The following is a 26,811-nucleotide window of genomic DNA, read 5'->3' on the forward strand; positions in this document are numbered from 1 at the left end:
TATTGATAAAAGTAATCTTAGCGTGCATAACTATTCACCCCCCCAAAGTCAGTACTTTGTACAGCCACCTTTTGCAGCAATTACAGCTGCAAGTCTCTTGGGGTATGTCTCCTATAAGCTTGGCACATCTAGCCACTGGGATTTTTTCCATTCTTCAAGGCAATACCGCTCCAGCTCCTTCAAGTTGGATGGGTTCCGCTGGTGTACAGCAATCTTTTAGTCATACCACAGATTCTCAATTGGATTGAGGTCTGGGCTTTAACTAGGCCATTCCAAGACATTTAAATGTTTCCCCTTAAACCACTCAAGTGTTGCTTTAGCACTATAATTAGGGTCATTGTCCTGCTGGAAGGTGTATCTTCATCCCAGTCTCAAATCTCTGGAAGACAAACAAGTTTCCCTCAAGAATTTCCCTATATTTAGCACCATCCATCATTACTTCAATTCTGACCAGTTTCCCAGTCCCTGCCGATAAAAAAACATGTTGTTCTCGGGGTGATGAGAGGTGTTGGGTTTGCGCCAGACATAGCATTTTCCTTGATGGCCAAAAAGCTCAACTTTTGTTTAATCTGACCAGAATACCTTCTTCCATATGTTTGGGGAGTCTCCCACATGCCTTTTGGCGAACACCAAACGTGCTTGCTTATTTTTTTATTTAAGCAATGTTTTTTTTTCTGGCCACTCTTCCGTAAAGCCCAGCTCTGTGGAGTGTATGGCTTAAGGTGGTCCCATGGAGAGATACTCCAATCTCCGCTGTGGAGCTTTGCAGCTCCTCCAGGGTTTTCTTTGGTCTCTTTGTTGCCTCTCTGGTTAATGCCCTCCTTGCCTGGTTTTGGTGGGCGGCCCACTCTTGGCAGATTTATTGTGGTGCCATATTCTTTCCATTTTTTATTAATGAATTTAAAATGGTGCTCCGTGGGATGTTCAAAGTTTTGGATATTTTTTATAACCCAACCCTGATCTGTACTTCTCCACAACTTTGTCCCTGACCTGTTTCGAGAGCTCCTTCGTCTTCATAGTGCCCCTTGCTTGGTGGTGGTGCCCCTTGCTTGGTGGTGGTGTTGCAGATTCTGGGGCCTTTCAGAACAGGTGTATATATACACTGAGATCATGTGACAGATCTCATGTGACAGGTATAGTCCACCTGTGTGCAATTAACTAATTATGTGACTTCTGAAGGTAATTGGTTGCACCAAATCTAATTTAGGGGCTTCATAGCAAAGGGGGTGAATACATATGCACCTACCACTTTTCAGTTTTACATTTAAAAAAAAAATAAAGATTTTTTAAACAAGTTATTTTTTTCCTTTCACTTCACCAATTTGGACTATTTTGTGTATGTCCATTACATGAAATCCAAATAAAACTCAATTTAAGTTACAGGTTGTAATGCAACAAAATAAGAAATAACGCCAAGGGGTGAATACTTTTGCAAGGCACTGTAGTTCTAAAATCCCCCTAAATGTATGGTGAAAAACAATTGGAATCATTTCCGTGTTTGACCTCTTGGTTTTATGGGTATTATGACATACTGTGGTACTCAATTTGTTTGCACACATAAGGCACGTGCACAAGATGGAAGTACATGGACATGATGCATACTAACCAAAGTCTTGCAGGTGTTTACGTGGTTTTGCGCATGTGCCAGGTGATAGAAATCTAAAAAAAAAAAAAAAAAAAAAGTCTGGTAAATAACACCTTGCTGTGGACATTTTTTTCTCAGATTTCGACATGAATAAGTAACAACCACACAGACAACCGGAAGAGTAAGTTAAAATGTAATTAAAATTGTCTGGCTTGTAAGGAAACTTTCCAGGCTTTTGCAGTGCTTTAATTCAGACTGGATCCCAGGAGCAACAAACAGGTTGTCACAGAAGAACAGGATGAGCTAGCTAGCTATGCAACATTCTTCTCTCTTGACATGCTTTTCAACAGTGACAACAGGGATTGTTTGTCTCTCTTTCTGCTATTCATTAGACACAGCACCAGGGGTGTATTCATTACACCAATTATTTAGGAAAAAAGGTGTCTTAAATGGAACAAAACTGGGTTTGGACTAATGCTTAAGGTGTCAGCATTCTTCAGTTCAGACGGTGCCTAACCAAACGAGTGTACTCCCTTAAGACCTTCCCTTGAAAAACGACAAAAAAAAGCGGCAATAGCACTGTTTGTATATTTTGTATACTCAAAAGTCAAAAGTCAGGATTTGATTTCTCTTAAATAAATATACATACATATACACCAGTGGCGGTCAGTACAGTTTAAGACGAGGGAAGACTTTTTTTAATGAGCATAGCCTTATTTCTATTACGGCATATTGGATGACTCTCATTCATATTCCATTCACCCAGTTAAATGTAACAGCGATAGATTTACGCTACTACATGATACTCTAATTTCCCCTATACCCATCATGAGGTTGCTACAACCTAGCCTATGAATGAAATTTTACAACGCAGGTAAACACAGGTCGAGAGACAAATTTGAGGTGACAGAGAGTGACATTCAATACCGCCTTGCACACTCTTGCCTGCATCTAGCTGATCTAGGGTGTAATCATTAGTCCAACAGTTGCAAATGAGAGTTTCTGTTGGACAAATTCAGTTATGTTTATCCCCGTTTTGTTCAGTTTGCTTCCTTTTAAGAAACGCTTTAACAGAATCGGCGGAATGAATACACCCCTGGTTACGCGTGAACAGAGTTCACTCTCATAACAGCCACATTGTATTCCTTCTCTTCCTTCACTTGTGGACTTCAATGCACAACAAATCAGCTGTATGGGACCAGGTGAAAAAAACTTTCCAAACCTACACCGTTGTCGCCATATTGGCTAAAGTAACATCATAGTCAGCATAGCTAATATAACTAACGTGTTAGTAAACCTGCTACAATCATGCAGTAATGTTATTGTAAGCAGTTACACCGGCAGGCCCCAGTGGCAATAAATTAGTAATACCAAAAGCTTACCTTGATTTGGAAGAGTTCCAGTGTTGTGTTGGAAAGTCATAGCCAGCTAGCTAACATAGCATCCCTCTGTTTGAGCAGGGTGTTTCAGTGAGCTAAACTAGCTAGCTGCATTTGTCAGCAAAGTAAATGAAACTGAAAGTTGCAAAAAAAATTACTCTCGCTTGCTTCTCCTTCATTTTGGAAGAAATTCATATGTTCAAAACTGTTCACCTATTGTCTTTCTCTTTGAGGCAACTATTCAACACATTTTATGCACTGCAGTGCTAGCTGTAGCTTATGCTTTCAGTAGTAGATTAATTCTCTGATCCTTTGATTGGGTGGACAATATGTCAGATCATGATGCAAGAGCTCTGATAGGCTGGAGGACGTCCTCCGGAAGTTGTCAAAATGACAGTGTAAGTCTATGGAAGGGGGTGAGAACCATGAGCATCCTAGGTTTTGCATTGAAGTCAATGGACCCAGAGGAGGACGGAAGCTAGCTGTCCTCCGGCTACACCATGGTGCTACCCTACAGAGTGCTGTTGAAGCTACTGTAGACTTTCTTTGCAAAATAGTGTGTTTAAATAAGTTATTTGGTAACGTGATCATATTTAGTATAGTTTTATCTAAAAAGGAGAACTTTTTAAAGGTTTTACAATTGTAATTAAATTCACTGAGGATGGTCCTCCCCTTCCAGCACTGGTTGAGAGTGCTGCAGCAGAGGCAGCTGATTCATGGAGACAGAGCAGCACGTCAACTTTTTACCAGTTTTAGGTAGCCTAGATTGGTCATTATGGAGACACCATTTTTCCATAAAACATTAACGCACAAGAGCTGATATAACGGCGACAAAGCATTGGAAAATAACTTTAGGCGCACTACAGCTCTTTAGATAAATTTGCTCAGAGGTGGTTTAAAACTTCTTCAGGATTGGTGGGTCCCATGCGGGACGGTTGAGCTAACGTAGGCTAATGCGATTAGCATGAGGTTGTAAGTAACAAGAACATTTCCCAGGACATAGACATATCTGATATTGGCAGAAAGCTTAAATTATTGTTAATCTAACTACACTGTCCAATTTACAGTAGCTATTACAGTGAAAGAATACCATGCTATTGTTTGAGGAGAGTGCACAGTTTTGAACATGAAAAGTTATTAATAAACAAATTAGGCACATTTGGGCAGTCTTGATACAACATTTTGCATTTCAAAGATGGTACAATTTTATTTTTTTTCCTTCTTTGTATTATCTTTTACCAGATCTAATGTGTTATATTCTCCTACAGTCCTTTCACATTTCCACAAACTTCAAAGTGTTTCCTCTCAAATGGTACCAAGAAAATGCATATCCTTGTTTCAGGGCCAGAGCTACAGGCAGTTAGATTTGGGTATGACATTTAGGCGAAAATTGGAAAAAAAAGGGGGCTGATCCTTAAGAGGTTTAAAGTGAACTGCATTCTAATGTCGACTTTTATTATCGATAACCGTATCAAGCGAAGGGTTGTAATCATGTTCAGTTCTAGGTTCTGGAGCGCTGCGCGAGTGGACATTTTTAATGGAAGTTATGGAACTACCTCACATGCTTCTGTTATGGGAAAAAGTCCACAATGAAAATGACAATGTGGAAAATTATAGGCTACATTTGCACCTGTTGGACATCAAGTAGGCTATTCATTTCTATGCTACTGTAGCCTACCATTTGATACAATAAATGTTGAAATTACCATCACTGGAGTCATTGCAAATCAATTTGTGCCACTTGTATAGCCTACCTGGAGCTGGCAGTTTGTTGTAGCCTTATATTATGCAATTATTAATGGCCGTGTTTAGATAATTCAATTGGAAGTTATCAATTGTGATCACGGTCACAGCCCTATCACAAACGTATCATTCTCCACATTTAATGTCAGTTTCAATGTGGACTTTTCCCTGAAATTAGTTGGCCAAGCAGGGGCTATTGGCTACCTGCATCTAGCTCAACAAACCATGGCAAAGTTGAATTGCAATTATAAACCCAGATTTTAGTCAGTAGCCTATGCCTATTGAAATAAGTCAATCTTGCAAATAGGCCATTTATAACGGTTTGAAGTCTTATCTGGAACATAATAACAGCACAATTGGCAAAAAAAACAGCCTAACATTCGTTTTTTAAAGTTTGTGCAAGAAACACTTGTTACAGAGATTGAGATCTTCTGTCCAGCTTTCATCACTCAAACTCTCCTGTCAGATTTATTTATAGTTATGCACATGCCCAAACGGGATTTATTTACAATTAGAAACTAGGTGTTTTGAGCCTTGAAAGCTGATTGGTTGAAAGCTATGGTATATCAGATTGCGTATCACCGGAATACAAAAATGTATATATTTATGTTCGCAACCAGTTTATAATAGCAATAGGGCACCTCTGGGGTTTGTCATATATGGTCAATATACTACGGCTAGGGGCTATGTCCTCACAGCCCTTGGCCATATGCCACACCTCCTTGGGTCTTATTGCTTAATTGTAGCAGTCAACACAAGTTAAATCGACATCCATTGATGGAAAATGATCAGTAGACTTCGGCTCCGGACTTCGGCTTGTCTCCAGAAAAAACCCTCACCGAAGTCCAAAACATAATACACTGCTCAAAAAAATAAAGGGAACACTTAAACAACACAATGTAACTCCAAGTCAATCACACTTCTGTGAAATCAAACTGTCCACTTAGGAAGCAACACTGATTGACAATAAATTTCACATGCTGTTGTGCAAATGGAATAGACAACAGGTGGAAATTATAGGCAATTAGCAAGACACCCCCAATAAAGGAGTGGTTCTGCAGGTGGGGACCACAGACCACTTCTCAGTTCCTATGCTTCCTGGCTGATGTTTTGGTCACTTTTGAATGCTGGCGGTGCTTTCACTCTAGTGGTAGCATGAGACGGAGTCTACAACCCACACAAGTGGCTCAGGTAGTGCAGCTCATCCAGGATGGCACATCAATGCGAGCTGTGGCAAGAAGATTTGCTGTGTCTGTCAGCGTAGTGTCCAGAGCATGGAGGCGCTACCAGGAGACAGGCCAGTACATCAGGAGACGTGGAGGAGGCCGTAGGAGGGCAACAACCCAGCAGCAGTACCGCTACCTCCGCCTTTGTGCAAGGAGGAGCAGGCGAAGCACTGCCAGAGCCCTGCAAAATTACCTCCAGCATGCCACAAATGTGCATGTGTCTGCTCAAATGGTCAGAAACAGACTCCATGAGGGTGGTATGAGGGCCCGACGTCCACAGGTGGGGGTTGTGCTTACAGCCCAACACCGTGCAGGACGTTTGGCATTTGCCAGAGAACACCAAGATTGGCAAATTCACCACTGGCACCCTGTGCTCTTCACAGATGAAAGCAGGTTCACACTGAGCACGTGACAGACGTGACAGAGTCTGGAGACGCCGTGGAGAACGTTCTGCTGCCTGTAACATCCTCCAGCATGACCGGTTTGGCGGTGGGTCAGTCATGGTGTGGGGTGGCATTTCTTTGGGGGGCCACACAGCCCTCCATGTGCTCGCCAGAGGGAGCCTGACTGCCATTAGGTACCGAGATGAGATCCTCAGACCCCTTGTGAGAACATATGCTGGTGCGGTTGGCCCTGGGTTCCTCCTAATGCAAGACAATGCTAGACCTCATGTGGCTGGAGTGTGTCAGCAGTTCCTGCAAGAGGAAGGCATTGATGCTATGGACTGGCCCGCCCGTTCCCCAGACCTGAATCCAATTGAGCACATCTGGTACATCATGTCTCGCTCCATCCACCAACGCCACGTTGCACCACAGACTGTCCAGGAGTTGGCGGATGCTTTAGTCCAGGTCTGGGAGGAGATCCCTCAGGAGACCATCTGCCACCTCATCAGGAGCATGCCCAGGCATTGTAGGGAGGTCATACAGGCACATGGAGGCCACACACACTACTGAGCCTAATTTTGACTTGTTTTAAGGACATTACATCAAAGTTGGATCAGCCTGTAGTGTGGTTTTCCAATTTAATTTTGAGTGTGACTCCAAATCCAGACCTCCATGGGTTGATAAATTGGATTTCCATTGATTATTTTTGTGTGATTTTGTTGTCGGCACATTCAACTATGTAAAGAAAAAAGTATTTAATAAGATTATTTCTTTCATTCAGATCTAGGATGTGTTGTTTAAGTGTTCCCTTTATTTTTTTGAGCAGTATATATGCACGAACTATTTCGACTGGGAAGCATGCGGACGCCTTTACAAGCGCGGAAGAACTGCCAAATACTGACCACTGCGTCGAACAACTCAGTGTGAGGATTAAATCAAACCTAATGTTTTTGGTCACATACACATGGTTAGCAGATGTTAATGCGAGTGTAGCGAAATGCTTGTGCTTCTAGTTCCAACAATGCAGTAATATCTAACAAGTAATCTAACAATTTCACAACAACTACCTTATACACACACAAGTGTAAAGGAATGAATAAGAATATGTACATATAAATATATGGATGAGTGATGGCCGAACGGCATAGGCAATAGTGGAATCGGCGGTTCGCGTTCAAAATAAAAGTCCTCCATTGAAACTGATGCAAATGTATACAAATAATGGAATCATGCCAATTGACTAGTTAATACTAAACATATAAATTCAAAAAAATACCGTTAATTTGACACAGATAAAGTATAGTCAGTTGAAATCGCACTGTGGATGTATTGGACTTCATAATTGCATTGGGGACATAGGCCTACTTATATGCATTGTACAGCCTTACTAATTGATTTTGGGTCCATGAACCAGGGTATCGGCCTACTCAGCGAAACCCACAGATTACAAATATTATCGTATCTCTTATTGCGGGACTTCAACTGTTGGAAATCACCTAACTGTTCAGCCTATTGTGTGTATTTAACATTCATCTTGAAATGTACAGCCTTACCTATGGTTGAGTAACGCTCAACTCCTTTCTCTTATATCGAGGCGGAGTTGAGTTTGGATAACCGGTCGCGGGATTTGCTAGCAACAACAGTCACCTTCAGTCAATTCTAAAAACGCTTACCTTACCGGTTTGTCCTTTACAACTGCGGTCCTGAAATTCATACTTGTAACTTTTATTAAATAAAACCACTGACTTCTTCCTCGTGTGTTGGTCGTACAACGTACGCTGAGATTCAACATGCGTGCGGATTTGAGCAACACAAACGAGAAAAACTTGGGAGGTTGTATCCTGTTAAAAAAAAATAATGAAGTATGAATTTCAGCACTCCGAGGAAAAACCGCAGTTGTACACAGAATTGACACTTTTACAAGAATCGACTGATAGTGACTCAATGTTGTTGCTAGCAAATCCCGCGACCAGCAATCAAAACTCAATAAGAGAACGGGCTGAACGCTCAACTACCTTACCTATGGATTTGGGTCCATGAAATTGAAAGTAAACTGATACCCATTGATCTTGGGTCCACGAAATGGGGTAAGGCAGTCCATTGCAATATGAATGTTCAATAAGTACAATAGGCTGAATAGTGAGGTGATTGTCCGTAGTTAACGCGAATGTGTAAACTCTTCATTTGTGTTCTGAGTAGGCTGATCAACCATTTCATGGACCCAAGATCCATAGGTAAGGCTGTACATAATGTACGTATGCCCCCATTGCAATTCTAATACATAATTCTAATCCAGATTGCGATGACAGATGTTTGTATTTTTGTTGAATGTATATAACATTACAACCTTGTTGCGTAATTCCTTTTTTTTTAAAATCCGTTTGCAAGTTAATGGGTGATTTATTTTGAAGGCGAATCCCGATTCCACTATTGTTGGCACGACAAACATCAAATACAGTCTAGCTAGGTAACATGGTTGCTTCTTACCTTTACGATAAACAATACAACGTCCTCTCGTTCAAACGGGGTTACCCCGTTTCCTTTTACATTTTTCCAACGTTGAGTTTCTTCACTGTTTTGAAACCACAACACTCTTGTACTTAGTGTTTCAGGCCAGCTTTGTTCGTTCGCCAAGAACAACGTTTGACGATTTGAGGGCGTGACGTGGTGAAAAGTGAACTTTTTTTGCTAACAGGCTGCACGGTTCCTGGCAGTTTCATCGCCGCAAATTTCAAATGGATCTGTCATTGTTCAAGGCTAGAAATGTGTTGTTCAATACTGGCCTGTCATGTAATCTGGTTTATTGATATGCCTACATTACAGTGCAAGATAGCTGTACATACAATCCACGATGAAAGAGTAGGTGTTATAGCCTTACTATGAACCACTGAAAGTAACCTAGAAATGTAAATCAGCTGGTTTAAATCAGTACTGCCAAGAAAGTCACGGACACAGACCAGAATAACTGAAACATTTAGACTAAACAAAAATACATAGACCTAACAGCCACTGACTGTTACAAAAAAAAAAGCAATATTACCAGAAAGTATAAAAGTGGTCAATGTTTCAGTGTTACCAAATGACAAAATAATTCAATGGCAGAGTAGACATTCCTCAACCTTTTCAAAACTAGGTCAGTAATTCGAAAGATCCATTTAACAATACATTTTCTTAATCTAAATTAGCTGTACATTAGAAGAATGCTAGCGCAAACTGGAAACCAAGCAGTGCAACATGGAAAGGTAATTTTGTAAACAAAATACAAATACTATTCAGTTGTCAACAACATATCTCAGTCTGGATTTTTGGAATTAGAGTAATTCGCATTATACAACCGACTAAATAATGATAGCTAATACCTGGGAGAGGACTGGTGAAAGCATTCCAAATATGATCCAAAACTGATATAGCATTCAGAGCCATGTTGACTGACAAGGGATACATTAGGATTATTAGCAGTCAAGTGGGGCATTGACGGTAGATGGAGGGATAAGGCTAATGTGATGTCTTACATGTTTTTCCCAAGTCTGCATTTTACCATTTTTATTTATTTCACCTTTATTTAACCAGGTAGGCAAGTTGAGAACAAGTTCTCATTTACAATTGCGACCTGGCCAAGATAGACATGACTAAAACAAATGCTTCAAAGTTTAACAGAGATGGATTGAGCGATAGCTATACAGAACCTCTCACACACTCACAGCAGAGGATTCTTGTTTTAGGTTAGGAAATGAGAGGGATCTCATAGACCCAGATTTTAAACAAAGCAAGCCTTTCCATTTCCACTCCGCTTTTGATTAGGTCCAGGCCAGTGACTTCACGCTCGTCAACTAGCTCATTTGCCAAGCGCCCTTTCCAGTGAGCTACAGGGCCAGATTCAGACACACAGTATTTAGCGTGCATCTCAATAGTCCAAAATGGCTTCATCTCCTTTCCTCCATCTATACCAATTTGAAAGAGCTAGATTAGTGGAAGCTTGGCTGGTAGCCATGGTAGCTAGGGCATCTACCATAGTGCTTTCACCGGTCCTACATTTCCAGACTAGTGAGGATGAAAGGAAGGAGACAAGGAAAGTAATCCATGTTAAACTATTAGGATGCACCCTAAAACAAACCACTTCCAATAATCCCATATGGATGAAATATTTCTATCCTGGCTATGACCCCCCCATCCCTTTTTTGGCTTCTTCCCCCATATAGATCTCCACGCTCACATTCCAACCAAAGGTGCAAAAGAAGGCGAGTGAGAACTCTGGTTTAAAATCTCTGTATTAGTATTTAAAAAATAATTTCCCTTTGACATAAATCAGTTTAAGTACTATTATACAAATCTTTCCATAAGTTTCTTCTTTCTTGACACAAAAATAACCATTATGCTTTCACACACAACATATATGGGGCCATTTATGACATGGCACTTTGGACATATGGAGCAGTTTGCATTGATCTGCTGGTTTGGGGAAGCTTAGTTAAACCAGACAGAATACTACACAAGCTATAATGAGCGTAGTGTTACGTCTGGTTTCACCAGGCTCGTTTTGGGTGGCCATGCAGTGCAATTATCAACTTGCTGGTAAAGATGGCACAAATTTCCCCTTAGGCAGTTACACCTTGACTACAAATACACTTATAGACCACATTAACATTTAAAAATCACATACACACACTTATGGCAGGAGTACAGTATGCACGTTAGGAAAAGATTACATTTGGAAACTCAAATCTGCTTCATGGTTGTTACGCATTATCACAAAATAAACCCCTAAACTGGTTCATTGGCTCCCATCTTGGTTCCCAACTCTTACCAGCTAATGAATGGTGTGCAGTCAGAAAGAAGTGGCTATGCCACATCAATGCCTGCCTGTACTGTATGAGATGGAATGTTCCATTCCTCTCCAGAAACAGGGCACTGTGGAACATTAATCAGGACGTGTAGGTTATGCTCATGGGCTGTCCTCTGCACCACAATTAACACCCCTCTCATGGAAGAGTTGGTTGGACCCACCTGATAGAACTCTTGTACACCAGTGTTTTCCACATTATAGTAATGAGGGAACCTCTTGGGTTGTGGCTTATTGTCTGGGATCTGGCTTGAAATATTATTTTTTTTGTTTATTAAGAGGGTCACAAGACAAGCGAGCATACAAGTTAGGGTTCATGATTGGAGCATAAGAATTATGTTTGTTTTCCATTCCCATTATGTCAAATACGCACAAATAATTTTACATACAGTAGGCTTCCTAAATGTCAAATACATATTGCCCAACCTTTAATGTTAAAGGTAATTCATAATCAGCTCTATTTGTATTGTGATAGTAAACGTTACATCCTACAGTATATCCAATTACTCATACAGTAAGGTCAAATAATCTTGGTTAACCCAGAACTAAAATCTTGCATCATTTGGTCAGTCTGTCCACGAGTGATTAGGTCACAAACAATACAGTTTGTTGAATTTCATTTCGAGGCTATGGATTCAAAAACGAATCTAGGTGGAGATTTCCATTTGAGTTCATAGTAAAACTAGAAGCCTATATGAAGATCTCAAACCAGTTTAACAGAACTGAACTTGTAACTGATGTTACAGAGGTAGGCAAGACATATGGACCTAGAGGAAACCTAGTTTGTAATCAGATACAGGAAACAGTTTGAAATCAGATACAGTAGGAAAACAAGGAAGCTACACAGAATTAACCCCATATCAAAAAAAGCCCTTAAAATCAGTTACCGTGAATACACTCCCTTTGTAATGAACCCTCCTCTGTAAAGAACGAGTATCATTCCAAAAAAGCAGCAGATACAAAAGAAAAGTGACAGTTATCAAACAATGTTTAGAGGATCCTAAGGCCTGCTTGAAGTTGGCATCTGACAAAAAAGTTATTTCTTTCATATATTTCTCTCAATTTTCTATTACACCTTTTTTCCTAGTAGAGGTTACATCGTTTTCCTACCCTGACAAAAATCCTCTCGATACCGATGTCTGACTAGCCTGTATATCGCCCTCTACACTCGAGGTCAAACTGCAACTCCATTTCCCAATGCCACAAGCGCTCCCCCTCCACACAACCTTTCTCAGCCTGCAGAATCTACACCTAGCCTAGCCGCTAACTTGTTAGCAGTACATAGAGGTAAGGAAACTTCAGTCAGCTTTGCATTCTGTCATTTAGCATTGCACCATTAGCATCATCGCTAATGTCATTATTATCACTCATTAGATCCTAGCCGTTTAGTGGCCCTCGGATATTTCTCTATCCATTCCGGTCGTTACTTCTAATTTCTCCAAATAATGGTTTGCTGTCGTTCCTCGCTACTGGAAGGTTTGATGGGTTGTTGTTGAACTGAGTTTGTTATTGTCCGTTATTCCGGTGTTCCTGTCAATTTTTTGGTTCTTTGTGGTCTCAAAGAATCGCTGCACTTTGTCTCTGTGCCGGTTTGAGCTCTGAGGTGTGGGGTTGGAGGGGCTTCCTCCCGGGTCTCATGTGGCTTTGTGTTTCTGGTTGCAGTTGTTGTCTGTGATGCATTGGCTGTTGTGGTCTCCGGTCAACCCCCCCTGTAGGCTGTTCTGCTGTTGTTGCTCCTCCTTGGCGCGGAGGTGCCATGGCTTCACCGGAAGGGCTAACACCAGCAGCAAGCATGCTATGTGTATGCAGTAGTACCATGACCTGGCGAGAGAGAAATCAATCAGTGAAGTAATCAATCAATCCAATGTCATCTGTTCGGTATAGCACTCTTCACAAACCCAGGCCTAAGCCGCTGAAAGAGCATGCCGAGGACAGTTTTCTATGTGGCGTAAAGATTCCAGAAGAGCAAAATGTCATTGTGAATACAAATGATAGTCTCATTATGGGTCCCAACAAGTTATGCTAGCTAATCCTAATGGGATAGAAAATCCTGAGTTTTATATATCTGCAGTCACAGTGTATTTGTGATGATGGGAACACTATGTCCTCAAGGTCCACTCTTTCCTTCCATTTCAGCAGCCAGCCGTCCCCCAAACTCTCCTGTTTAATGACTGGGTTTTATACGCTCCTCACCCTGGCAGATGACAGAATATGTGCCTCCATTTTACTGGAGTGCCCTGAATGCATAAAGCCCCTCTTATTTCTCCGTGTGAATCATCCCCGTCTTCTAGTCATTAAGTGGTCTTGTTAACAGTTGGACACTAAAGGGGAACAGAGCTAATTCTCTGTGCCGTGTGCCTGCCTGTGCCGTTCTCACCCGTTTTATTGGCCTGCCTTTTTAAACAGGCATTTGTAAAAATGTCCCATAAAATTTACAGAGGTTTTGAACTTGGTGGTGCTTCCCAGGATTCTTAGGACCCAACACACCATGTGCCACTCACCTTTGTAGTCTACACATGTGTTAATAAAAGTTCTACTGTTTTGAAAATAGGCCTACATTGTTACATATAACAACTTCTTACATTATGCATTACATTTCAATAGTGCTGGTAGAGCATGTGGAATCAGTAATGTCACTCACCTGTAGAATTTGAGTGACGGCCCAACGGCCAATAGGACGAATGGCACAACCGTGTAGCAGATGGCCACCTGAGTCCCCGCCCACGTGATGACGTCGTAGACGCTCTTGTGTGTCGTTGAACCCAGAAAGTACGGTCTGATGTTGTGTCTAAGCTGGAAGTGAGCCAAATGAATAAATTGTGAATAAATCGCATAGCAAACGCCTCACACCATTATGTTGCATGGACTTTATTAAGATGCAGAAAGTAAAAACAAAACTTGTTGAGAAGATGGAGGTTAGAGACTAAAAGATAGACCCATCAGTGAAGGCACCGAAATAAAATCAGCTTTCAGACTTAATAGGCATGTTGTAGCCATTACAAACTCCCAACAAGAGGTTTACTGACCCCGTTCTTTATCTTACATGAACAGAAGCAATGTGCTTCATCATTAGTGCATAACTCAACCATGACCTGTATTTAGAGTAGCGATATGAATCTCAAAAGTAGAGCTTCGTCTTCCTGAAATCATTTTTTCAGGACATGGCTGAGGTGCGATTCGCTACCGTTCTCACAGGAGGTTTGCACTCATTCACTCCCCCTCGTGGTTTGTACGAGAATGCACTGGTCTAACAAACATGACGCATGGAAACTCCCATGCCTACACCAAATCCAAATGCTTAAATGAATCCATGAGGGTAAGTGAGTGCAAAGTGCACACTTTCGGAGAGGGAACGGTAAAAAAGTCCCTCTCTAGTTCTGTGTATCATGACATCTTGTGGTAGTGTTATTCCTAGATGTGATGAGACGGAGAATGGAGCCGAGTATTGAGGAGAGGTGGAAGTTATCTAGGGACACTGTCTGCCAAAGGCCTTTCTGTCCTCTATGACTCTCCTACTGTCACCATGGTGATCCTTCTGTCCATTACCCTGTGATCTCGAGCTCTATCATACTGCTACACACACCCTTGCTCGCGTATTGCTCACGCGTAAGCAGACGCCCATCCACACAACCACTGTGCAATGGGGTATGAGCTTTAAATCCTAGCGGCCAGTGCCCAGGACCTGTAGTTTTATAGTCTCCCGTTAAAATAAGAACAGGGTCACGGCTCAGTCTCCCCGTGTCATCTATCTGCACATAATAATAATAATAAAAGTAAAATGGTGGAATGTTTATCAAATTTAAGGTCTGCTTTGGAGCTAATGGTGACTGACAAATGCATTGACGAATGAGATGGGGCAACACCAGCTAAAGACATCAATTATGTGCTTTTGTAACCTTGCGTGAAACCTGAGGATTTCTGTTTTTGCCCGAGTTAACACCTCGGCGCTTAGCTCAAAGGGCTAATGCCGTTTTTGAGTTGTACTGACAACCAATGTAATCCTACCTAAAACCCGAGAACTCGTGTTCGCTCGTAGAGATGACGAGGTTCAGGTTATTAAACAACCGACCAGGGTGTTTACAAACACTACAGGAACAAGATCAACCACATGTATTGATCACATTTTTACTAATACTGTAGAACTTTGTTCTAAAGCTGTATCCGTATCCATTGGATGCAGTGATCACAATGTTGTGGCACCACACTCCAAAAAGCAAGTGATGCAGGCCCTAGTTTTGTCTCATCTTCATTATTGTCCAGTCGTGTGGTCCAGTGCATAGTGAGGAAAGTCCTAGTTAAACTGCAGCTGGACACCATCACGCCTCACCTCTGCTATTATTACTATACAGGACATGATTACATAATGGACACTATCCCTGCAGCTGGCCCAGAACAGAGTGGCACGTCTTGCTCTTCATTGTAATCAGAGGGCTGATATAAATACTATGCATGCCAGTCTCTCTTGGCTAAGAGTTGAGGAGAGACTGACTGCATCACTTCTTCTTTATATTAGAAACATTGCGTTGAAAATCCCAAATTGTTTGCATAGTCAACTTACCCACAGCTCTGACACACACACTTATCCCACCAGACATGCCACCAGGGGTCTTTTCACAGTCCCCAAATCCAGAACAAATTCAAGAAAGCGTACAGTATTATATAGAGCCATTATTGCATGGAACTCCGTTCCATCTCATGTTGCTCAAGTGAACAGCAAACCTGGTTTTAAAAAACAGATAAAATAACACCTCTCCCCTATTTGACCTAGATAGTTTGGGTATGTATTGGTAGTGATATGTAGGCTACTTGTACCTTTAAAATAAAATGTATTTTAATTTATGTAATTCTTATGTCATGTTCCATGTTTTCTGTCAACCCCAGGAAGAGTAGCTGCTGCTTTTGCAACAGCTAATGGGGATCCTAATAAAATACCAAAATACCAGCTCAAAGAGCTAATGCAGTTGAGGTGTGCAGACAACCCAGATATGATTCCAGGTCAGTAACACCAGCTGTGTTTACTCACTGCCCGTGCTGCCATGGTCATGCCAATTCCCGTGAGAAAGGTAAGGTAGTACCCGGGGTACACTCCGTGCCACATGGCTGACAGTAGGAAGGTGGCCGCTGTGGGATTGATGGGACAGCGCTCATAACACACCCTGTTGAAGACAGATATAGCGTTAGCATCCCCGCTAATGCTAATCACAAGACTAAAAATCTCAGCCTGACTGCACGTGATGCAGATCTAGCATTAGCACACTAGCTGAAGCTAACAAACGCATTAGCATCCCAACCTGTGTAGAGATAATGGCCCAGACGCTAGCTGATTCAGTGCATTATCAGCGTTACTAATGATATAAGCCTACTATCTGTGATTGTACAATCTACATGACAGTATATCTACTATATACATGACTACTGTTGTGAGATAGTACAGCGTAATCTGGTCTATGATGCATTTTACCTTTTGAGCCAAAGCGCTGTCTGGATATTCCAGTTGTCGAGGAACATCTTGAAACTGGTGGCAAACTGGAAAGAGAGTGATGTTGTTGAAGTAGTGAATGTAGCCTAAATACTGAATAATAGCCTACTTCTACAGTACTAGTGAAATGTGAATAATAAAAAAGGCTTACCTCAATGTCCAGTATTCTCAAATTGGATATCAGGTCCCATCTTGGTGTGCCATCTTTGTTGTAGCCATTGAAGCCGAAGCCTGCAGCGTTGTTGATGGCATCAGCTGTCCAATGGGGAAAAAACAACCAAAAAGGTTACCAGGCAGAATGGCAGAGGCCAACAAAGAATAACAATATCCCTCACTGTCAAGACCATTCTGTTTGACTGTAGTAGGCTCTTTGAGGGGTATGGTTCTCCACATTGACACAGGAGGGCAGTGTAACACAACTCAAAAAAAGGTGCCCAAATTTTTTCGTTGTGACTTTAGAAGGGCCACTATCCGAGGCAATGTCACCCTGATTTGTTATATGGGGTGGCTAGTGCCCACATAATTCTCCCCCAACAGCCTTCAAATGCCCAAAACCTCTGTCTGTTGTCCGTCTTGTCTTACACTTTTAATCCCCATTCCTTTTGCCTCTTGCCAGGCCATCATTGTAAATAAGAATTTGTTCTTAATTGACCTACCTAGTAAAATAAAGTAGCACCCACATAATTATCCCCCAACAGCCTTCAAATTCCAAATACTTCCCAGAAAAACATTTTTTTTTTATTTCACATTTAGTCACATGAATAATATTAAAGTGCACTCACACAGGGTCCAAATGAAGTAGTACTTGGGCCGGGTGGCCAGCATGGAGAGGTACAGATAGAAGACCTGGAGGATAAAGGGGGTGGAGGCGATGAACTTGTCATCGATGGAGCGCTCCACAGGAAAGATCTTAGACACGGACAGGAAGATGGCCAGGGAGATGGCACAAGTACACAGCTTGGAGATCACGTTGTTCTGTGAAGGCGAAACAGATGATTTTAAGACATGAGGCCATGCATGCTTATGACAGTCTTAAGAAGCATTATAACCAGATCATCGATTATACCTGCAAACTAGGGTTACCAACATTTTTTTGTATTTACATTTTTTAAGTCTTTTTATCGTAGATATGTGAAGATTTGAACAATATGTCAATAAAACGAAAAAAGTAACCACATTTTGATGACTGGGTTCACCCACCACATGAGCTTAACGAGTTAACGTCTGAAATATCAGCTTTGGGGGATGCGAGGAACTTAACAGGTATAGGCCTATCCCATAATGTACAACAGCAGGAAATATTGGACGTGTTGTGTTGCAGCTTTTGTGTTTTGCCGTCTTGAATTGCAACCTCTGTTCAAGATTAGCCTATAATTCACTTACAAAACGCCAACACTTCAGCGAGGCTAGGCTGTCTGAGAACTCTATATATAGCACGGCTTGTATTGTGTCCCTTCACTGAATATCTGTTATAAGTCTCTCACAGGAACAACTTCACACTCAAACTCTTGAGTGAGATATCAATTATAAATGGCAACGATGTAAGAATAATTGAGAAGCGCTACGAGGGATGAAAGGACACGCTACATTTTCTCGAGCCGTCCGGATGTAACAGCTTATTTGGGTTGTAATTAAACTGTACCATCTTAACGAGGAAACGACACATTATATAGATTATCATTGTTGTGGTAGACACACACACACAGAGTAAGAAGGCATTTTTCTTCAACCGTGAAACCAAATATTATAAGAAAAGACAATTCATTGGCGGTTATCATGCAAAATAAGCTCCTTCATTGACATGCAGGCTGTGAGTTCCTCAGTCTAGTCTGGTAACCTGGCGATAAGACCATCGTGGGGATTAGGAGAGAATAGAACGGTGACTGTCTTGGTGGCGTCTCATTGGAACCTTTCAGCATCTGTAGTTGAATTCATTGGAATGAGAGCTGCATTTCTAAACAAAGGACTGTGGTACTGGTTGTTCCAGGCATGAAAAGCACAGTGTTTCCATTCTGAAATACAAGACGGCATAACTAGGGCCTTGAGTTTTTCCTGGCCAAAGTTCCATGTCACATTACAGCAGGGACTGTGAAGAGACACGCACGCTACACACACACACACACGTACATTGTAATATTGTTGTATGGTGGTATTAAACATGTTGTATTGTAGATATGTAGTGGGGTACCAAATGTTATATGATGTACTGTTTTATCTTTTGTTTTGTGTGTGATGTAAGTGCCTTAATGTGTTTGGACCCCAGGAATAGTAATGGGGATCCCTAATAAATACAAATACACGCTTTACTGTGACTGTTTGTCCACTATGTACTATGCAAGACCTAACTCACACTACCAATGATCACCAACTCTTCCTAGAAATATAGGCTGTGCAGGCATTTGCTCCAGTCCAGCACTAAGACAACTAGTTCACCTAATCCTCAAGCCCAGGTGTGTTAGGACTGGACTAGAACAAAATCCAGGACCAGAGTTGAAGACAAATTGACAACATATCTATTATATTAGGTTCATCCTGGTAGGGGGAGCTTTAACAAAGAGACTGGCATTGTGGTACCTTGGGCGAGGGCTCCGTATGCTTGTACTTCCCGTTCTCCTTCCCGTTGGTCTCCAGGTGGCGAGGCTGGTAGGCCGTGCCCTCGATGAAGGCCATGTAGTCGTTGTAGGAGCAGGTGGGCCCGGCCAGGATGCCCATGAAGTTACAGTTGTAGCTCAGGTACTCCAGCAGACTGGGCATCTTCCTGGGGGAAGAGGATGAGACAACGAATGAGACGAGAGGCAGATGTCAAAGAGAGGCAGCTGTTAGCGTCAAGCGGCGGGTCGTCTCTAAAATCGGCCACGCGAGAAAACGTGGACGTGCTGGACGCCGTTCTCTGAGCACTCTAACCTACCTTCCATCTGACGTTACCCTCGTCGTTTCTATCCACGTGTCTTTTTAGTACGGTAAGTAGGGCTAACATTACCCCTACCCCGGCTTTGACCCTAGGTTAGAAACAAGTAGCACGTGCGTCAGCACTTTTGTTGTAGCATGGCCATAGTGAACACCCATCAAGTAGAGACCTAGTCTTCACTCTGAGGTGACTCAGCAGACACATCCAGTATGATTGTGAATTCAGAGCATTCGTAGACTTTTGTCAAAATGGACGGGTGCGGTGCTTTTAGTTCTAGGAGCCCATTTGTAAAAGGGGCTTTGTTGCACTGGCTGCATTTGTGTCTGTCTGGCTCTTGAGGGAGTAAAAGGGGCTTTGTAAAATGTGTAAAAAGGGGCTTTGTTGCACTGGCTGCATTTGCATCTGTCTGGCTCTGGAGGGAGTAAGTGAGGCCTTTCCCTGCAAAGTGCAATCTGTTGAGTGTGGTGGTGGAGGTACAGCAAGGTTGGGGTTTGTCTGGAGGGTAAGCAGCAAAGTCCCAATAACTAAGGTATTTCGGCCAAAGGGTTGGCCAGGTTGCACTGTAGTTGAGCAGATGACATATGTAAAACATATTTTTTTAACTCCTAATGTACCTCACAAGACTGATTTGACAATGATATGTCATTTTCTGTATTGTTTTTTTTTAAGGATGACTTGCAAAATTTTGTTCAATGTCCTACTAAACTTGCACAGATATTGTTAAAGTAGTGCCAAAACGACTCTTAGATTAAATTCCTTTCGCACAGTAGTTGGTGGTCCCATTGTATAAACTCCTTGGTCTCTGACAGTTTCCTGACTGCAGGGCTCCAAATTGGACCCTTTTAACTTGGCCGAGTTACATTTTTAGTTGTTCACACGGCTGCGAGCCGTACATTCTACCTGGTCACCTCAATGAAAATGTCCTATTTTTTGGGGGGCAGATAATGCAGTTTGTTTAACAAAATACATGGTTTTATCTTCATGATTCCTGTACTGAAAGTTTCTGCCCTGCCCTACACGCAAAATTGAGCATTGGCTATCGCAAGTCCACTAGGCATAATTTATTTTAGGACATTACATTCATTGTTAGATTAATACATGGCTACTAGCAGTAGGTGTTATATTTAGAGTTTGTGATCTAGCTAATGTGTTCAGAGTTTCCACTTCCTCAGGTGGTGAATTAGCACAAATTGAATTAGGACGATATATATTAGTGCATATAAAGATTGATCTCTATTGAAGCAAATTCATCTATATTGAACAAAGAAAAAACAAAATTCTGGACCCCTATTTTTACAGTAAAATATAACAGAAATAGCCTAATCGTCAACCCAAAATTCATGACAATCACTGAATTAGGTTGCATATCAAAATATGGGGGGGGGGGGGGTGGTCACCAAATCATGGGCTGGTGCCACGAACTGAAGAAGTTAGTGCCACCAGGGGAAAATGTTAGTCCGGAGCCCTGGACGACACGGGACGTAAGGAACGGCTGGGTACCCTTTGGAGCAGGGATACAAACTCCTTCGCGGCCCCTGTGACTGTGAGAGGAGCCGTGGGGTGTTTAAGTCATAATAACCGCTCTAATTATTGTTGATACCAAGAGCATTCTGCTCTGTCATTTCATGGGAAGAAAATAGAATATCATCAGATTCCTCCAGAGGCAATCATTTCCATCTTATTCCTCTTTAGAAGCAAATATCCTGTTGTGAGCGACATTTGTGGGCATGGTGCCAACATAATCGTTCCTTGTGTCCAAAGCATTCAATAGTCTCACTCAATATTATTATAGAATCCGAGTATAAGTTGAGAAAAAAAAGACCCTTCTTTGTTACAATGGGAGAGAAAGCGAGAGAGAGAGCAAGAAAGAAGAGACCCAATAAAGAAACAGAACAAATATCAGTGGACAACAAAAACAATGTGATATGAGTACTGGCTAGTGGCTACCATAAGCTTTACCAGTGACCGTATTTGTTTTAATGTTATAAATCTGGTGTATATATTTAGTTTTGATGTATTTACAAGGGGACCAAAAAAGGAAATACAATTGTGTCACTGATTTATAAATGCATTGTGTCCACGTGTGGTTGTATTGTGCTTTAAAATTGTCAAATCGAATCAAATAAACATCCCCCAGTAAACATTTTAATACCTAGCTCATAGCTTTGAGTACGGCAGTAGAACTGTCTCTAGTCCAGCTGGGAGAGTAAAAACATACCTGGATCACATACCTGACAGCTAGGCATCTCTGACTGGGGGTCAGCTGTTCCTCCTTCCTCGTCAAGCCTATGGGAACACAGAGAGTGTGGTCACATGACTGCACCAAACCAATCCCAACCCTTTGACAATTATTCATATTTTTTTAATGTATAGTCAACTCCTAATACAGTAAGTAAGAAGTGTATGCATTTCAATTTGACAAAAAAAATATTCTTCACTCATCGGGTGTTGATTGCAATACAATAGAGTAAAAAATATATATATACAGTACCAGTCAAAAGTTTAGACACACCTACTCATGAGTTTTTTTTAAATGTGTACTATTTTATACATTGTAGAATATAGTGCACTTCATACCTTTTTTAAAAATGGAACCTTTATTTCACTAGGCAAGTCAGTTAAGAACATATTCTTATTTACAATGACGGCCTACCGGGGAACAGTGGATTAACTGCCTTGTTCAGGGACAGAACGACAGATTTTTACCTTGTCAGCAAGGGGATTCGACCCAGCTACCTTGCGGTTACTGGCCCAACGCTCTAACCACTAGGCTACCTGCCTAGTCTGCAGTCCTCATGCCTCCTCGCAGCATGCCTAAGGTACGTTCACGCAGATGAGCAGGGACCCCAGCCATCTTTCTTTTGTTTTTTTCCAGAGTCAGTAGAAAGGCCTCTTTAGTGTCCTAAATTTTCATGACTGTGACCTTAATTGCCTACCGTCTGTAAGCTGTTAGTGTCTTAACGACCGTTCCACAGGTGCATGTTCATTAATTGTTTATGGTTCATTGAACAAGCATGGGAAACAGTGTGTCAAGTTATTTGGATTTTTACAAATTATCTGTGAAAGACAGGGTCCTGAAAAAGGGACGTTTCTTTTCTTGCTAAGTTTAACCAAAGAAATAGAATAAACCATATATCTCTGTGTAAATTGATGTGGTAATAGGGTTGCAAAATTCTGCTAACTTTCCCAAAATTTCCCAGTTTTCCAGAAATCCTGAAGATAGATTCATGGATTTACACTGGAATAAGCAGGAAACCCAGGAATCTTCCAACCAGGATTGGGGAAAGTTACCGGAATTTTGCAACCCTATGTGGTAATATAGCCTAATTTGAGATCAGATCACGCCAGTACAACAGCTTTAAGCAAGCCTAATTGCTGTGTGCTCCATTGGTCACTCAGCAACATTTAATCATTGGGATAAGTCATATGCAAAACATTTCTTCAGCTACAAAATGTGTGCGGCACAGAAAGAGAGGGAAAAACAGAAAAAAAGGGAAAACAACCTAGTGCACAGATCCACTGTGGTGATTTGTGGTTTTGTTCTCTTTCCCCTAAAATGTATAGGGCCTAAATTAGCTGTGGCCTGAGCCCATCTCCATCGGTCTCAGTCAGAGTGCTACCGGTACTGTTAGTGAGACTGAGGTCGTCTTGAAAACCTGACCCAATGCAACAGCAACTAGGGTCTGGTTTCAATGATGGACTCTTTTGGCATAGAGGGACTACGTCACGGTCTACGTCACGGTCTACGTCACGGTCTACGTCGATAACAAAAGATACCGGGGACTCTCCCAACAAATCACGAGGGACACATTCAAAAGCAAAGTTTTCCAGGCAAAAACCTTTTCAGTCGTTTCAGTTAAGGTAGTTGATGCCAACTAGCCACTTGGGGAAATGACTCATTAAAAATAACTCTCCATCTTGCTAGCTACCATTTAGTATTTGATTCAAGCGGATAAAGTAGTGACATAGTTCCTCTATGCCAAGAGTCCACCATTGAAACCAGACCCTAGTCACTGTGTTGCCGAGGGACAGAGGACTAGATGGTCACACTGCCATTCAGCTAATAACCAGATTAAACTCAAACCAGCCGCTATTCCACCCAATACTCCAGAACACACATTGACCGTAAATCATGCCAACCACACAGCTAAAAAATAAAAAACACAGGCAACTGTAAAGCCTTAAAAGGGATACTTTGGGATTTTAGCACAGAGGTCCTTTATCTACTTCCCCCATATTCAGATGAACTCGTGGATTTCATTTGTATCGGTCTGTGTCCAGTATGACGGAAGTTAAGAGGTAGTTTTGTGAGCCAATGCTAACTAGCGTTAGCGCTATAAGTGGAAGTCTATGGGTATCTACTAGATGGGCGACGACTGTTCTTAGGCACGATGCGCAAGCACAGCCCTTAGCCATGGTATATTGGCCATATACCACAAAGCCCCCGAGGCGCCTTATTGCTATTATAAACGGGCTAGTTGGTATATGCCTCAATCCCAAATGAATGGGAAAGATGGGCAACGTCTAATTTGATCATTTTAGATGGTGCCCATCTTTTCATTTTACTTGAATGCGAAATTGTTGATATTCCCTACCTTTCCCATTCACTTGGGTGCCCACTCTGCACATAAGTGATTACACTACGCATCATGTAATACTTCGTTTTTGTATTTTTAACATGACACATCATTGCATGGGACAATAGACACACGTTTTTGAAAAATATCATTTGAAAAATAAAAATGTATTTATTGGAGCCTTTTCATTTTAATAAGAGATACAAATGTAATGAATTGAAAGTTATTTGTTGATGTAAAAAAATTGAAATTTTATGATAAGGTTGCGCCATTAGATTTGGGGTGGGGGTCGCCAGAAATGATGTTGGAAAAAAAGTTGTCCCCGGAATTTCTGGTGAAAAACATGGGGTCCCTGATGAAAAAGTTTAAATACCACTGCATTATATGCTTCCCCCGACAGAAAAAGAACATGCAGTGTTCACTGTGACATCACATAGAGAATAGGGATTATGGTTTTAGATGTTCATTAGTTATGAGGAGAATCAATAGCCTACACTGCGACTAAAACACTGGATGCACACACACACCACCTGAAGCCATTTGACTGAAGTGGAGGAGCTGGTCAGCCTCAACTCCCCTAAGCCTCTCTTACACTGGTTCATTCTAATCCTGTCCTCCCGACACCCATCTCTCCATCCTTAATTAGCTGCTGTGGCCGTTTGGCTACTTCAGACTTCTAACGCTGGCGCTCTACTTTACAGGACTTGAAAGGAGTACAGCCATGTAATCCCCATTCACCGCACGCACGCACGCACACACTTCTCTCTATGCATACAGTATCTGACATCATGGATGATTTGGTGTAGGGGAGAGGGAAATGCATACATAGGAACTTGGGGAGGGAGGGAGAACGTGTAACGTTCCTCGTTACATAAGCTTGTTTACACTGCCACCCCTGCTCACTCCACTGAGTCCACTCAAAACATTCCTCACAATACAAGCACTACTGTATCAATTACTGTATTATGAAATCTGTTCCCAAAGAGAGGTTTTAAAAAATGGTATATAATGTTTCATTTCAATTAAAAATAATAAAATGAGAAACTGGATATAAAGGGAACTATTTATTGTCTGCAAGATGACAAGGAGACAGACGGAAACTCTCCTTCGAACAGGCCTTGCAGATGAAACCAAAACATTAAAATGGGATGTTCATATCCCCTCTGAAGGTGACTGCAGATTGTATTCACTATGCATAGCTTTAGCTGTCTGACAGAAAGGAAACTTGATCAAATCACAGTGTTACCTCTCCATCTGCTGCCGCTTTCAACTCCCACGTGACTGCCATGACCAGCCTTTAAATCGATGACAAACAACATGTTCCATCGCCATGACTCAGTTCCTTAGCTAACTCATGTTACACACAAGTACACACATACACGTCTCACCGTCGTGTATCTCAAACGCCAAGCTGGTGATCTTCTGAGTGATGACCATCATTGGCCTATAGGAGAAACACAGGAGAGGAGTCAACAAATCACATCAACTTATGGTCACCTGACTGCCTCTGCTCACCTACACTGGAACGAGCTTCTCGTTACATAATCACATACAAAATAACATCCCATCTCCATCAGGCATACATTATTCATTTACCAGTGCATTGGGAGCACTGCTGTAGCTAGCATGTCACTCTGTATAATGCAACTGAATGACTTCATGCTGCTTTTAAGTATGCGTCCACTTTTGTATATGCCCTAAAGACAACATGGCACAGTGTCAAGTATGTAATACAGACAGGATATGACAGAACAACTGCGGGGTGAAAGACTATCCTTATTAAAATGTTAAGATTCATTAGTTGTAGGTTGCACAGAAAATCAGTCGTTCAAAATGATATAACGCCACAAAGCTTGTATAAGGTTATAGCTGGTAGCGGATTAATATGATGTGCCCTAATCGTCCAAGCCAGAGAGAAAGTAAATATTCAATTAGGTTTGACTTGATTTAGAAAACCTATTACGCTAGAGTTATGCTTAGGGTTGCAAAGGGTCTGAAACGTTCCGGTAAATTTCCAGAATTTCTCCTGAAATTCTCCATGGGAAGTTAAGCCCGGGAATTTGAAAAATGTTGCTTAAAGTCATCAAAAAAAGTTAGCTGATAACAGTGAACCTTTTTTTTGTGGGATACATATAAGGCAATTCTAGGTCTTGTGGAATATTTTGGTTAAACTATCCCCAATTCAATGGAATTGCAACCCTTTGCATGCACAGTGCATTTTTCCATCACATGTACAGCTGATTCTCAAGATCTTTCACACTACTGAGATGTTATTGAGCCCACACTACTACACTGTCTGAGCCAAGGACTACATGCTTTCTGGTAAGTTTTGATTACACTACTGGGTGGGGTGAACATATAAAATATGACATACATGATTTTTTGTTGACTAGTAAATACTAGCCTACAGCAAAGTGTGTTTAAATCATTTCTAACTTGTTCATTTCTGGTAGTTAGTTTTTGCTATCATGTAGGTTTTAGCTTGCTTGAGCCTGCTTACTGAGGAGTGTTAATTCACCTGTTTCCATACATGTTTCATTTCAAAACATTAATCTTACAAAGCAATTCATTAATCTAACTGCTTAACTATTTATCTGTACATGGAATTGTATTTTTTACTCTTTTTTTCTAATCTTTACAGGAAAATGCCACGGGCACTAACTGATGTGTGGAGATGTTTCACTGCAGCTA

The 26,811-nt window shown here is 41.5% G+C and overlaps 2 protein-coding genes across 4 annotated transcripts in view; both read right to left on the reverse strand.

Moving 5' to 3' along the window:
- The window catches only part of kidins220a (kinase D-interacting substrate 220a), a 116,207-nt gene extending 107,207 nt beyond the window's left edge, over window positions 1-9,000 (reverse strand). The window contains exon 1 of the mRNA XM_014210197.3: window positions 8,804-9,000. The gene's annotated coding sequence lies outside the window, so the exon portion shown is untranslated. The remainder of the gene's footprint in view (window positions 1-8,803) is intronic.
- Window positions 9,001-10,566: 1,566 nt separating this feature from the next.
- Window positions 10,567-26,811, reverse strand: part of mboat2a (membrane bound O-acyltransferase domain containing 2a) — a 74,260-nt gene continuing 58,015 nt past the window's right edge. For all 3 annotated transcript variants that reach the window (XM_045723373.2, XM_014210199.3, XM_045723374.2), the window contains exons 5-13: window positions 25,509-25,564; window positions 21,775-21,829; window positions 19,210-19,393; window positions 17,418-17,610; window positions 16,787-16,890; window positions 16,618-16,682; window positions 16,180-16,312; window positions 13,798-13,949; window positions 10,567-12,977 (exon numbers count right to left, since the gene is read on the reverse strand). In XM_045723373.2, coding sequence (XP_045579329.1) covers window positions 12,791-12,977; window positions 13,798-13,949; window positions 16,180-16,312; window positions 16,618-16,682; window positions 16,787-16,890; window positions 17,418-17,610; window positions 19,210-19,393; window positions 21,775-21,829; window positions 25,509-25,564 — 1,129 coding nt within the window. In that variant the 3' untranslated portion in view covers window positions 10,567-12,790. The remainder of the gene's footprint in view (window positions 12,978-13,797; window positions 13,950-16,179; window positions 16,313-16,617; window positions 16,683-16,786; window positions 16,891-17,417; window positions 17,611-19,209; window positions 19,394-21,774; window positions 21,830-25,508; window positions 25,565-26,811) is intronic.

This window comes from Salmo salar, chromosome 09 (genome assembly GCF_965601325.2).
Source record: "Salmo salar chromosome 09, fSalSal1, whole genome shotgun sequence".
In the NCBI taxonomy this organism is placed as follows: Eukaryota; Metazoa; Chordata; class Actinopteri; order Salmoniformes; family Salmonidae; genus Salmo; species Salmo salar.